Below are 13,140 nucleotides of genomic sequence, written 5' to 3' on the forward strand. Positions count from 1 at the left end.
AAGTGAAATTCGCTGAATGGAATCTCACAGGCTTTCCTACCGTTTTACTGCGATATTATGTTCTTTCGTCTCATTTAGCCCACTGAGTTTCTCGCCGCATCTTCTCAGTGGGTCGCGTTTCCGATCCGGTGGTAGATTCTGCGAAGCAGGGCTCTTGCTAGGGTTCGTGTTAGCAACTTTGTCAGGTTTGAGCCCCGTGGGCTCACCTACTAGTTAAGGTTCCGCTGATATAGCCTCTCAACTTCTCAAAGCTATCAGCTTAGGTAGGAAAAAAAGTCTCATTTAATATTTACGATTTTTTATTTTCCACCCCACATACTTCTATTTCAATCAATATAATTTAATTCTTATTTAATAGTTACCTTCGGGATATAAAATGAGTTGGAAATCGATACTAACCGCTCTATTGCCTAATATTAAAAAACTGAAGAGTTTGTTTGTTTGAACGCGCTAATCTCAGGAACTACTGGCCCGATTTGAAAAATTATTTCAGTGTCAGATAGCTCATTAATCGAGGAAGGCTATATAACATCACGCTAAGACTAATGCAAGCGGAGCAGCAATAAATAATGCTTCAAAATCGTGTTATTTTCCCTTTTGAGAGGTTCTGCTGCATGCGCTGCGGAAACGGTTAAAGTTACGATAAAATAATGTATGACAAAAGTGTTCCCTTTTAAAAGTTAAAAAAAAGTCCGCAACAGCATATGTGTATATTTAAAGGTTGGCTCACTATTACGTTTTTTATGCTAATCAAGTTTCTTCTAAAATAAAGCATTATTTGTGAAGGTGTTTTTATAAAGATTATATTAATCCCTATCCAAGGCTTTGACAATTATAGATTTTTTTAGATTTTTCCAGGATCCCATCATTAAATCTTGATGAATGCAGGACCTTTCGGGAAGTATACCCTTTCGAACAAAAAAAAGAAAAAAGAATTATCAGAATTGGTTCAAGCATTCTCGAGAAATCGGTGAACATACATAGATAAAAAATTATGGTCGAATTGATAACTTCCTCTTTTGAAGTCGGTTAAAAAGCGTGATTTTGGTACTTTAAATAGCTCTTTAACATTTTCTATTATTCAAAAATATTTTCACTTTCTACTTAAATGAAGAGGCGGGTATAATTTAGCGTTATGCCAAAGTAACTACTCCACGCTAACGAAGTCGCGGGCAAAAGCTAGTATTCACATGCAATTGATGCGTGTATTGGGCAAGTTACCTTTGCTCTCATGTGCGAAAAAACGAAAAGATCAAATTGACATTAAGTTTTACGTGTCTAAATAATGTTCTAAATTGTTTTCTGATAAATTTTAATTTTAAACACAGCTTACTTAAACATAGTATTATGGATTTTATAAACAATACAAAATTTACTTATTAAACACACTACAGTTGTGATCGTCATGACTGTTTATGTTCTTCATAAATTATCACTAAAAACGAGACGTGTAAAACTGCGCAAAATTTGGGTACATAAATCTCGATCAGTCTCTGTTTTGTAATTAAAAATATAATAATTATGTAATCATCGCTTCGAATTAAGATTATTAATAATTTACTGTGCAGAAAAATTTTCAGGCTTTCAAAAGATAAATTAAAATGGCTTGGTTTGCGGACTTAGCTGGAAAAGCTGAGACACTTCTTAATAATTTAGACGAGCAAACAGGAGCAGCCCTACGAAATCACAATGTTGTGAAGGCACGTAAACAAGAAAACTCCGATTTTATCTTACATCCAGACCCTTCCTGGAACCAAAGAAAAAGGCCAATACCACGAAATTTAAAGAAAATTTCACCCGTTCCTGAGCCACGTTCAAATTACACTCCTGCTCGAAAGATTTCTCCTATACAGAGTTTGAATAGATCTCCTGTAAAAGGCAATCAAGAGCCAGTAAGAAATGGCTTTGCAAAAACGAAGAAGACCTTAAAAAAATCTAACCAGTATACCTTGGACAACTGTCCTGATACATTAGTCTGTGATACTAAAGGTAGCAATACTGACCATTTTGGTTTGAGGCAAAGAAGTAAGTAGTTTAAATTAGTTAACATTGGTTGCAAGTTTCTGCAATTAAAAATAATTGGAGATGCCGGTGACAATAAAACTAATTTAAATATTTTTTTCTTAATTTTATCTTTTTTATAGGTTAGGTTGGTGGATGGGCTCACTGTCCACCTGGTGTTAAGTAATTACAGGAGCCCATAGACATCTACAATGTAAATGCTGCCACCCACCTTGAAACATGAGTTCTAAGGTCTCACACTTTTAATGGTACAATGGCTGACTTGCCCTTCAAATCAAAATGCATTATTGCTTCTTGGCAGAAATAGGCAGGGTGGTGGTACCTACACTTGTGGACTCACAAGACGTTCTACCACCAGTAAACAATGGAAGATCTTCCACTGAGCAGGTGATATTGATTAGTAGACCGATGGTCCAAATTGAAATAACTGTTTTGTTTAAAAATTGTTGTGCATTAAAATCAACATTGGCATAAAATTTTTTTAATTAATGTCACATTGTCGTAAAGTAAAAATTGTTATAGGAAGCTATTTTATTAACCCCCATCAAGATTAGAATTTATAACATTTCCCCATGTTAATTAGACAAAGTATTTTTTCTTGTTTCTTAGCGTTTAAAAATATTGATCAACTGTTTCATATTTGCTGTTGTAATATTTTTTAAATCAGCATAAATCATAGGCTTCATACATTTTAGAAAAATACGTAATAGGCCTTCACAATAAATGAAACATTAATTACTTAAAGAATTTGGTAAAAAAGTCATAAAGAAGTCATGGTTTCTGCTTCTAATTATATTTACACCAATGCATATAATGTATTGATTTAGTATTGAGCTAAATCAAGATAGTATATCTGCAATATTATGATTATTTCTTTTTCATAAACTATAAACCCAATTAAAACATTGTCCTCAGGACATAGTTTGCCAGTTGACCTAGAAATAGTAAGTGATGAAGAATGGACGTACAGAATGCAAAATTTGGAAGTTGAAAATGTGATGTTGAAAAATGAACTCAATGTGTTGAATAGAGAGGTCGCAGATTTGCTTGAGAAACTCCGTAAAACACAGGATGGTAATAAAGTAGAGAAAGTAGCTAATGGTCGTGCAGGTATTTCAATTTAAACAGCTTCATATTAATTGTTTTATGTTCAACAAAGTGTGGAATAATTAATTTTTTTTTGCATTAATTGGAAATTGTGTATGTATGCTTTGTAGTCAATTATTTAAATTATAGAGTCTTAAATTGGTGAAATCTATAACTTCAATTTATACTAAATTTATGAAATAGATCTGTTTGTGAAATAAATATACTTATTTCTCAATATTTTAAAAAAAATTGACCTACAGTATTAATAATTATTGTTTGTAGAATAGCATAATTAAGTGATATGTTATAGTTTTGAAGACTGGTTGTGAAATTTATTAATTTAGGTAACATGTGGCATGTGTCACTCTTATCCATATAGATTAAAACCTTTCTTAATTTACAGAATTCAATAGTATACAAACTGAAATTAAATTGGCAAAACAAGAAAATAATGATGTTAATTCTGAAAAAGATTCATTGAGAGCTCAACTGGAACAGATAAAGCGAAAAGTGGATGATTTGGTGAACATTGAAGTTGTTAATCATAAAGAGAGGATTCGGATTTTGGAAAATGAGCTGTGTGCGCAAAAGGATCAAAATACTGAATTAGAAGATAGGTTTGAATCAATTATCAAATTTGGTATAGAAGTAAAAGTTTATATTCAAGGGAAAATGTTTGTTTTCATTTTATAATTCATAGGCAAGGTCATGACTGACCTGGTGTTAAGTGGTTTCCAGAATCTATAGATATTTATTTATTTATTTATAACTTGATATACTTGACAGTATAAAGGCGGACTTAATGCCATAGGCATTCTCTGACAGTCTTAGGGGGATGCTCAGATGAACCTTGATAGGTGTAGTGTTATAGTGATATTAGGTACTTAAACATATGTATACATATATATAACATACATAATATTTATACAAATACTCGTACTTAAATAAATACATATACTTACATAAATATATACATATAAAATATATATATAAATAAATATCAATTAGATGACTGCTAACTCTCTGAGACACAGTTCTGGAACCCTTGTCTTAAACGCTTCACGTGTAGTGGCCGACCTTATCTTGAATAGGATAGATATTATCATACTATTTAATAAATGCACATATAAATTGGCAAAGACATAACGCTTTTTTAAATATCTTTTTATATTCTCTATATTTTTTCAGGATAAAAGATCTTACAGAAAAAACGAATGAAAAAGAAACGACCCATTTAAAATTAGAATCCGAGTTACGGCATGCACAATCAACCATAACTGAATTACAATACAATTTAGGAAAGTCGAATGCTGAATGCCACAGATTGGAAAAAGATTGGGAGACATATAAAGTAAGAGTGAAAAGTATGTTACATGCCAAAGACGATGAGATTAAATCATTACAAAACGGATTGAATATAAACGAAGAAAGTAAATTTTTGATTGAGCAGTTAGAAAGTGTGAGGTGAGTTTGATTTTTTAGATGTATGATGCGTTTAATAATGGTTTTAACCTGGTGATTCTCAGGATGGCTAGATTAAAGTATTAAAATTTAAATTGCTATTGTTGCTTGATAAGTACTTAATACAACATTTCAAGTCAATGGAACATACTTTCTTCAGTTATCGCATGTCTCGGACACAATAAAAACTGCTTCTACAGTTTAATTTTGAGTTTTTCATTGATTTCATTTCATAGATAATAAAATGACTGTTAGTCGTCAGTGAACCACGAAAACTGTAAGATATTTGTAAAGTATTCCTAAATCGAAAATAATGTAATGACACAAAAAAAAAAACCGAAAGATCATAAAAAAAAGTAAAATAGTAATTTCATTTATGGAACATTTTAAGATTTGGGAAAATAACTTTGTTACATAGCATAGTTCAGAATCTGATTAAAATATATATCTCTGAAAAATTATGTTATTTAAGATCGCAGTGTCTAAATATGTGAGGTACAGGTTGTTGATTTTTTACACTGTCATAAATATACAGAATATCACTTAGCCGAGTGAAATGGGAAATTGTTTATCATTCCCGATCCTGCGGACCGAAGGGTAAACAGCCGACGTCGCCCAAAACACGTCATTTCGGATCCTCCCGATCCACTAACGGTGATTTTAGGTACTTCAGGCACCGGTCATCGTGCTCGTCGAACCTGTCGCTTGCGACGAAGGGCTTGGCGAGTAAATTAACCCATAGACACAGCTCACTGAGTTTCTCGCCGGATCTTCTCAGTGGGTCGCGTTTCCGATCCGGTGGTAGATTCTGCGAAGCACAGCTCTTGCTAGGGTTAGTGTTAGTAACGTCGCCAGGTTTGAGCTCCGTGAACTCACCTACTAGTTCGGTGAATCTAGAATAACCTCTCGAGGTTACTAGAATACAAAAAAAATATATTTTGCCTGAACTGATACTTCCTAGCTCATCGCCCCGTACCTGCTCTGACTTTCGGGATACCCTGTATTTATAATTGAGACTTCCACCACTTAACTTCAGGTGGACTGTGATTTCGTTGACCCACCTGTGCAATGAAAAAAAGATGTAGGTCAACCTAATAAGCCGTATTAAAACTCATTCGTTTACGTGTTTACCTTAAGTATATAATTTTTGCGGCTATGCAAAAAATAAATAAATAAACCAGTGTTTTTAAGGTTACCATATCTGAAATCACCAGGCCTGCCGTAAATACCAAACTATTACACCCTGTATACGGATTTGAGTTGTACAAATACTCAATTTTAAAAAAAGTGGTTTTTGTAATGATAACTTTATTAAACCTATTTACTTAAAAAAAGAATGCCATGAAAGCACATAAATTGATTTTCTGCGTCTCACGTTAGCATCAAACCGCAACTACGGTGGAAACATTATAAATCTAATATTGCATATCGTCGTTGTCAAATTAAAATGCTATGTGCAGTTTTTGAGGTTTTTACTTTTTGACTTTTCGTATAGTTCACAGCCCTATCTACCGTATAAAAAAAAACTATTATGTGTCTATAGCTTTAATATTGATCTATAGCTTTCATTTGATTTAGTTCTTAAAAATTCACTTTCATATAAAATTTTATTCGAAAATGTTTTTACTCGTTAATTTAAAAAATCCAACTAAAAATAGAAAACATATTTTAAGAAATTCGAATTAAAAATAGAGTAAGAAAAAATGATTTTATTGTAAAAGAAGCGTGGGGTACATAGTATAAGTAGTTATAAATATTTTATGAACAGATATGAGTAGAAGGCTTATTTTGATAATATCCTGAAAAGCACACCACGCTTTTTTTTGTCGCAAAATAGAGATTTTGCACATAGCAGACTTTGGTTTGACAGCGACGATATTCCTATTGGTGATTTTGCGAACCTTTTTTTATTCCAGAGACGAGCGTGATGAGCTCTCCGTGATGTTAGAACAAGTGAGGTCCGAGCTGGATGAAATGAAACAGCTCGTTGGACAGCTGGAGTCGCGCCACGTGGCCGCCGAGCGCGTCGTCGCCGCGCTGCGAGACGCCTTGAAGGAAGAACGTGCCGCCAGGAATCGAGCAGAATCACAATCTGCAGCTATATCTAACGTATGTAATGTAATTTTACTTAATAGGTAGGCAGCGGCTTGGCTCTGCCCCTGGCATTGCTGAGGTCCATGGACGACGGTAACCACTCACCATCAGGTGGGCCGTATGCTCGTCTGCCTGCAAGGGCAATAAAAAATAATAATAATACCATATTTTTATAAGTCGCGCCAATAAAGAAACGAATCGAAAATGGCGTCTATGTACCTGCATTGACAGGTGGTAGGGTCAACAAATAAAAAGAAAGATAGGAAGAAAAAGTTGTTTATTGTAAAAAAATATAAAAAAAAACAAATGAGAATGTACTTTACTTTATGCCCTGGCCATTTTAGATTCGTTTCTTTATTGGCGCGGCTTATACGCGCTGGGGTTCGGGATAAATAAAAATTCTACCGAAGTACAAATTAACACTGTATTAGCAGTTAAAACACTTAAAACACTTAACGAACACTTTAAAATTCTCAATTCACTTCTTCTTAGCTTCAGCTGATTCTATCTTTGTTTCGCTTCGAGTAGTTCCGATTACTAACTGCTTCGTGCCATCACTGCTATGCTTTTATAGTCGAGACGACACCCCTAGATTTGTCGAGAACAAGTGTGAGCAATAAAAAGTTTTATGAAATAATTCTCAAATATAGTTTTATTTGCAGGAACTAAAAACATTCCAAGAAGAAACAAATCAAACAATATCGAACCTCAGTGATTCTCTGAGGGAGAAAGAAGCCGAACTAACGAGGATGAGAGAATCCTCGACTTCCGTACGCACCAGCGATAGTAGCGCCCTCAACGTCGCCGACTATGACGTCACGCAGGATACCATAGACAACGATAAAATTTACTATCTAACGCAGTCTCTTGTGCAAAAACAAGGGAAAATTGACTCGTTATTGGCTGATAATAACACGCTTAGGATCCAATTAGATAAATTGGAGGTAAGCTAGGTATTTGTACACAATGCATGAAAATTATTTTGTTCTTAAAATAAATATATATAATATAAAAAGGATGCGTGTACTTATGTACGCGCGTAAGAAGTTATACCTTATTTTTATTAAATTTACATATTTCTTTTTTTTAATATTAAATAATTAATAATAAATATTTAACGTTAAAAAATGAATGGTAATAACACTTTTTTACGAGTGTACATGCGCGAAAGTTCACCTGCGGCTATATTCAGACTCGCCAAGCTACGTCGGTCGTATTGTAATGAGCGATTTAGTGGGCAACTTCATTTCTGTTAATTTTGTGTCATGGTGCGCGCGCATCGTAAAATTTCACTCTCATCAATTTTTCATAACGCGCCTAAAGTTCGTTCGCTTCGTTAGTTCAGTGCGTACTGACTGACAGTACTACCAAGCTCTCAATGTGTGAAAGAATGCTTGATAGTGGAAATCTGAGTACTCCGTCACATACACGTGTTCTCGTTACCCATGACGAATAAACGATAAGGTATTTTATCAAAACAATTTAAATTTAGATTTTATTATAATTATTGGGGTGACATTGAGATTGTATTGTTCTCTGACGGACGTAACATCTGCTTATAGCGCGTTTCAAATAATAATGTGAACGTCAATGACCTTGATCTAGCATAAGTTCGATAAAAAAGTATGGACAGCAACACAAAAAAAATTATCTATTTCTTAGTGAATTTTTTGCCTAATTATGAAGACTATTAATATGTTTTAAATGAACCGCTACACGCATACACGCTTATATAATTTTCTTGATTTGTTGAATATTGGTCGAGGCTAATTAAAAATGAATTCAGGTTATATAAAAAAACCTACCTATTTAAAAATCAATGCAAAACTGTCGGGCCCTATAATCAGTGGAGGGGCGACAATGATGATGATTACTCAAGCAGTGGTATGAGTGGAATCGGCAAACTCGAAGATTTGGATTAAAAATTAATATTTAAAAATTCCTACCTTTTTTTACTGACTTTACAGTTTTTTTTCAATTTGACAGCCATGACGTCACAATATGGCGCAGGTCCATGCACGTTCTTATTTGAAACGCATTATATATTCCAAGATCTTACCAGAACAGACACTGCAAGGCCGACCAATGTCCCTTACATTAGAGCCTTAACCCTCCTTGAAAATTGGTAGACTTTTGATTGGATATGTCAGAATTGATATTGTTGAGAGGATCGCTTTATTGAATATAGCCTATATTGAGTATATTTAAGTGCATTAGATGAATTAAATAAAACTGCCACTGAGTTTCTCGCCGGATTTTCTTAGTTAGTCGCGATTCGGATCTGGTGCTAGATTCACCGAAGCACTACCTTAGTTAGGGCTAGTGTTAGCAAATTCTCCAGGCTGAGCCGTGTGAGTTCGCCTACACGTTTGGTGAATCTGGTATAACCCCTCGAGGCTACAAGGATAGATAGGAAAAAAAACTGTCATTAACTTGTACATACCTAATTAAAACTACTTTTATGGTTTAATCTATCTAGTTCAAGCACAGTTTCAAATTATGATTGTGTTTCTACTTCTATGTTAACAATAAATAAAAAAATCGATATATAATTAGATAGGTAAGGTTACTATACTTGAGACCTTAGAACTTGTATCTCAAGATGGGTGGCGCATTTACGTTGTGGATGTCTATGGGCCCCAGTAACCACTTAACATCAGGTGGGCTGTGAGCTCGTCCACCCATCTAAACAATAATAAAAAAAGGTAAATAAATAAATAAGTGAATCTCTGGTTAGAAATTCCCTAGTTCGGGCTACCTTTTGTATATGTAACCTATACGTTCGGTTGGTTACCAGCATATCGTCTTTTCGCATTAAAAGTGTACAATTTCCAAAAATATTCGAAATTGAGTTAATATGCGGAATCATTTGGTATCATCAATATTTTTCTCATAAATACTCAAAAGAGCGTAGTTTAGTCTTAGTTTTTTTTTTTTTTTACCTATATTTTGACTATTAACAAAATTAATACATAATTATATCTTACTTTAAAAGACAGAATATAATGTAACTGGTAAAAACTAAAAAATAAATGTTGCAAAGATGATTAATATAAAAAATATCATATGTTAAACCTTTAAAACGCTCTCCTGTAAAATTCGTTAGTTTTGAGATTATACAGTTTTAATGCGAGAAGACGATATGTAGGAAAAATAAAACCACAAAGCAGTAAACTTGTATTTTTTTTTTTCAGTCAAAATACAAAGCTGAGTTATCAAAGCAACGCGCGACCAACACTCATAGCGTGGTACACTTTCAAGACGACTGTCGCGCTCGTTCAAGGAACCACGTGTCCGACTCCAGTGTTGCCACCCTCTCGATGAGGATCGGGCTCCTGATGCGGAGGTATCCTATATTCAGGCTGTTCATCCTGGTGTATATGGTGAGTTTTTTTTATTATTAATTTTTATTGCTTGGATGGACGAGCTCACAGTCCACCTAGTGTTAAGTGGTTACCGGAGCCCATAGACATCTACAACATAAATGCGTAACCCACGTTGAGATATAAGTTCTAAGGTCTCAGTATAGTTACAACGGCTGCCCCACTCCTCAAACCGAAACGCATTGCTGCTTCACGGCAGAAATAGGTAGGGTAGTGGTATCTACTCGTGCCCACTCACAAGAGGTCCTACCACCAGTGAGTCGGTGATTGTTATGTTAATTTTAAGTTTTATTACAGCAGAGGGGATATATTAACCCTTAAATAAGTTTGCTCGCGAATATGCGTCATGTAAGTGTCTACATATACAGGGTGTTAATATCGGCTTACCATTAAATTAAAATGCAAACATCACTAGAAACTTATTTATTAGTTAAGATAGAATAAAATTTGATTTTAGAACAACTGAAAAATAGGAAAATATGTTTTTTTATATATATATATATAAAGTAGTTTAACTTTATATAGTTATAGTTGAAAACCACTAAGCTTACCTATAGACACAGCCCACTGAGTTTCTCGCCGGATGTTCTCAGTGGGTCGCGTTTCCAATCCGGTGGTAGATTCTGCGAACCATTGCACTTGCTAGGGTTCGTGTTAGCAACACTCCGGTTTGAGCCCCGTGAGTTCACCTACTAGTTAAGGTTACGCTGAAATAGTCTCTCAAGGCTATCAGCTTAGGTAGTAAAAAAATATGTTAAAAATTTATAAGTAAATGTCATCTTAATTCTAAATAGATTTTAGTATTCTCTTCGAAATAGATAACTGGCCTCGTAAAAACCTACAGCATGAGAATCGTCGAATAAGTACCTAATATGTACTTATTACTTATTAATCTTTAATCTATATATATAAAAATGAATTGCTGTTCGTTAGTCTCGCTAAAACTCGAGAACGGCAGAACCGATTTAGATAATGTTGGTCTTGAATTATTTGTGGAAGTCCAGAAAAGGTTTTAAAGGTAGATAAATATGAAAATATTCGGAATTAAATAAAAAAAACAATTTTGTTTTTCCTTTGATGTGTCCCCCGTCGGACGGATTCCTTTTGTTTGTTTTAAGTTTATTTTAAACAAAAGTTTAGGTCTTTTATTTATCAATCGAGGCACTACGAAGTCTGCCGGGTCAGCTAGTTTGTAATAAAAACAATTCAATTCAATTTTCTTGTTATGTTTCAGATTGGATTACATCTATGGGTGTTCACAGTGTTGCTGTCGAATACACCAGATACCTACATCACGAGAGCGATGAAGTCATGATGACCGTTGATACGTTTTTTGTTAAAGGAAAATTTGTTGTGGATTTAATTTATAAAAAAAAAAAAACTCGCGAACTATCTGTGTAAATTAGATCTTTAAACATTAAAGTATGTGAGAACACATTTTCAATTTTAATTGGTTGTGATGTACTTATATTGTTGAAAGCGATTTAAATATGAGAATATCTCTATAGAAATTGAATAGTATAATTCAAGAGAGAACCTAACGCTACGCTCAGTATTATGAGGAAGATGTATGGGAAATATCGGAACCGACCTTATGCTTCTAATTTCGAGAATATAAGTCAGATAGTCAAGATAAGCTTACTATAATAATGATTGTTTGTTTCAAGAAATTTTTTTTTTTAATTTCCGCCTTTATATGTCGATAAACATTTTAAGTGGGAAGGAAATAGCTGTCCTTAATATTGGGAAATCAAATTAATGCACCTCCCTCGGTCTTCATATACAAGATGCCTCATAAATATTGTGAATCAAAAATACAAGTACATCCAGTTCGCGAATTCTAAATACATATATTAACAAGGATATTTATTGATCGGGAATCGAATTAGAGCCACGGAACACCAGACCAAAAAGATCCCTACGACATTACTCTGTCAACGGATAAAAAAACGAATGTCATGATCGAAAATTTTAAGTAGGTACCTATAAAGACGCTTGTGTTTATAGGTGTTTTCTTTGTTCATGAACTCACCGTAGCCCACCCATTGCTTTAGTCTTAATGTCTTACGTACTGGTAGAAAATGTACAGGTAATAATTTTGTAAATTAAAATCGGTCTTATGTGTATTACTAATCTATAGTGCAAATGTTTTTATCATAAACATATTTGTTAATTAAAAACAAAAAAATCAATTTTATAATAGTGTAGGTTGGTGCATTTGTTGTAGGAATTGTATATTATATTTAATTGTTTCCTATTTGGTTGATATAATAATATCGTTTAAAACGTATAAAATTATTATCGTTTATCTGTCACTAATGTCGATGTAATGAAATCAGACGAGAGAAATGAATTAGCTTAGTTTCAGTGCAGCTTAATTGCACTAGTGCCGCACTGTTTCGCGTTAATATTGAAGTATAATAAGAAAAAAACATATGTGCGTTATATTTTACTTTGAAATTTTAATTATCAACTTGCAGCATCATTGTAACCTTTATGAATACAAAGCTCACACAAAGTCATAGATTGTCCGTGGGGGACGGAATTAAAAAAAACCTTAATTGATAAGGGACTTTGGTATTATTAATTAATAACCTATCTTAGTTTAGAGCGTGTTTTATCTATAATAATATCGATTGTCTTTGAGGTTGAGTGTAAATGCAAAACAAAAATGGCGGCGTATCCCTTGCTCTTGTCAGTTTCACGGTACTCGTTTATGAATTATATACAATTGAAGTGGTGCTAAATAAAAAAGGTTGTATGTAAACTTGATTGGTGAATGTTATGTACATAAATCGAAGGTAGCAACTTTATTGTAGTTGCATTTATAAAAATAATATTGTTGAGAAAATTTTCGTGTATAATTTGATAAAATTTTAATGTAATCAATCACTTGTAAAAGTAGGTAATGTCTATGCCATATTTATACTGTGTACCTTTTTGTTATGTATGTTTTATGTTTGAAATATCTGTGTTTTAAGCTAAATGTTTCTCGGACATAATCGTTTGTTGAGATTAAATTTAATGTGTATATTTTGTTGACCTATTTGTGAGTGGTAAATGAGGGCTCAATAAAACAATTTATTTTGGA

General features: G+C 33.6%; 1 protein-coding gene across 3 annotated transcripts; it reads left to right on the forward strand.

The window, feature by feature from the left end:
* The first annotated feature begins 1,038 nt into the window (after positions 1-1,038).
* On the forward strand, positions 1,039-13,140 carry Golgin84 (golgin A5). Of its 3 annotated transcripts, none has more exons than XM_089728531.1 (9): positions 1,039-1,471; positions 1,581-2,025; positions 2,938-3,132; positions 3,515-3,728; positions 4,300-4,575; positions 6,489-6,681; positions 7,329-7,610; positions 9,861-10,049; positions 11,284-13,140. In XM_089728531.1, the coding sequence occupies exons 2-9, from the start codon at positions 1,602-1,604 to the stop codon at positions 11,362-11,364; spliced, it is 1,854 nt and encodes a 617-aa protein (XP_089584657.1). In that variant the 5' UTR covers positions 1,039-1,471; positions 1,581-1,601; the 3' UTR covers positions 11,365-13,140. The 3 variants fall into 3 exon arrangements, with proteins under 3 accessions (XP_089584657.1, XP_089584659.1, XP_089584658.1); XM_089728533.1 differs by having other exon boundaries at positions 1,042-1,471; positions 2,938-3,096; XM_089728532.1 differs by having other exon boundaries at positions 1,258-1,471; positions 1,569-2,025.

The sequence above is a fragment of the Bombyx mandarina genome, chromosome 07 (assembly GCF_030267445.1).
Source record: "Bombyx mandarina strain Sakado chromosome 07, ASM3026744v2".
In the NCBI taxonomy this organism is placed as follows: domain Eukaryota; kingdom Metazoa; phylum Arthropoda; class Insecta; order Lepidoptera; family Bombycidae; genus Bombyx; species Bombyx mandarina.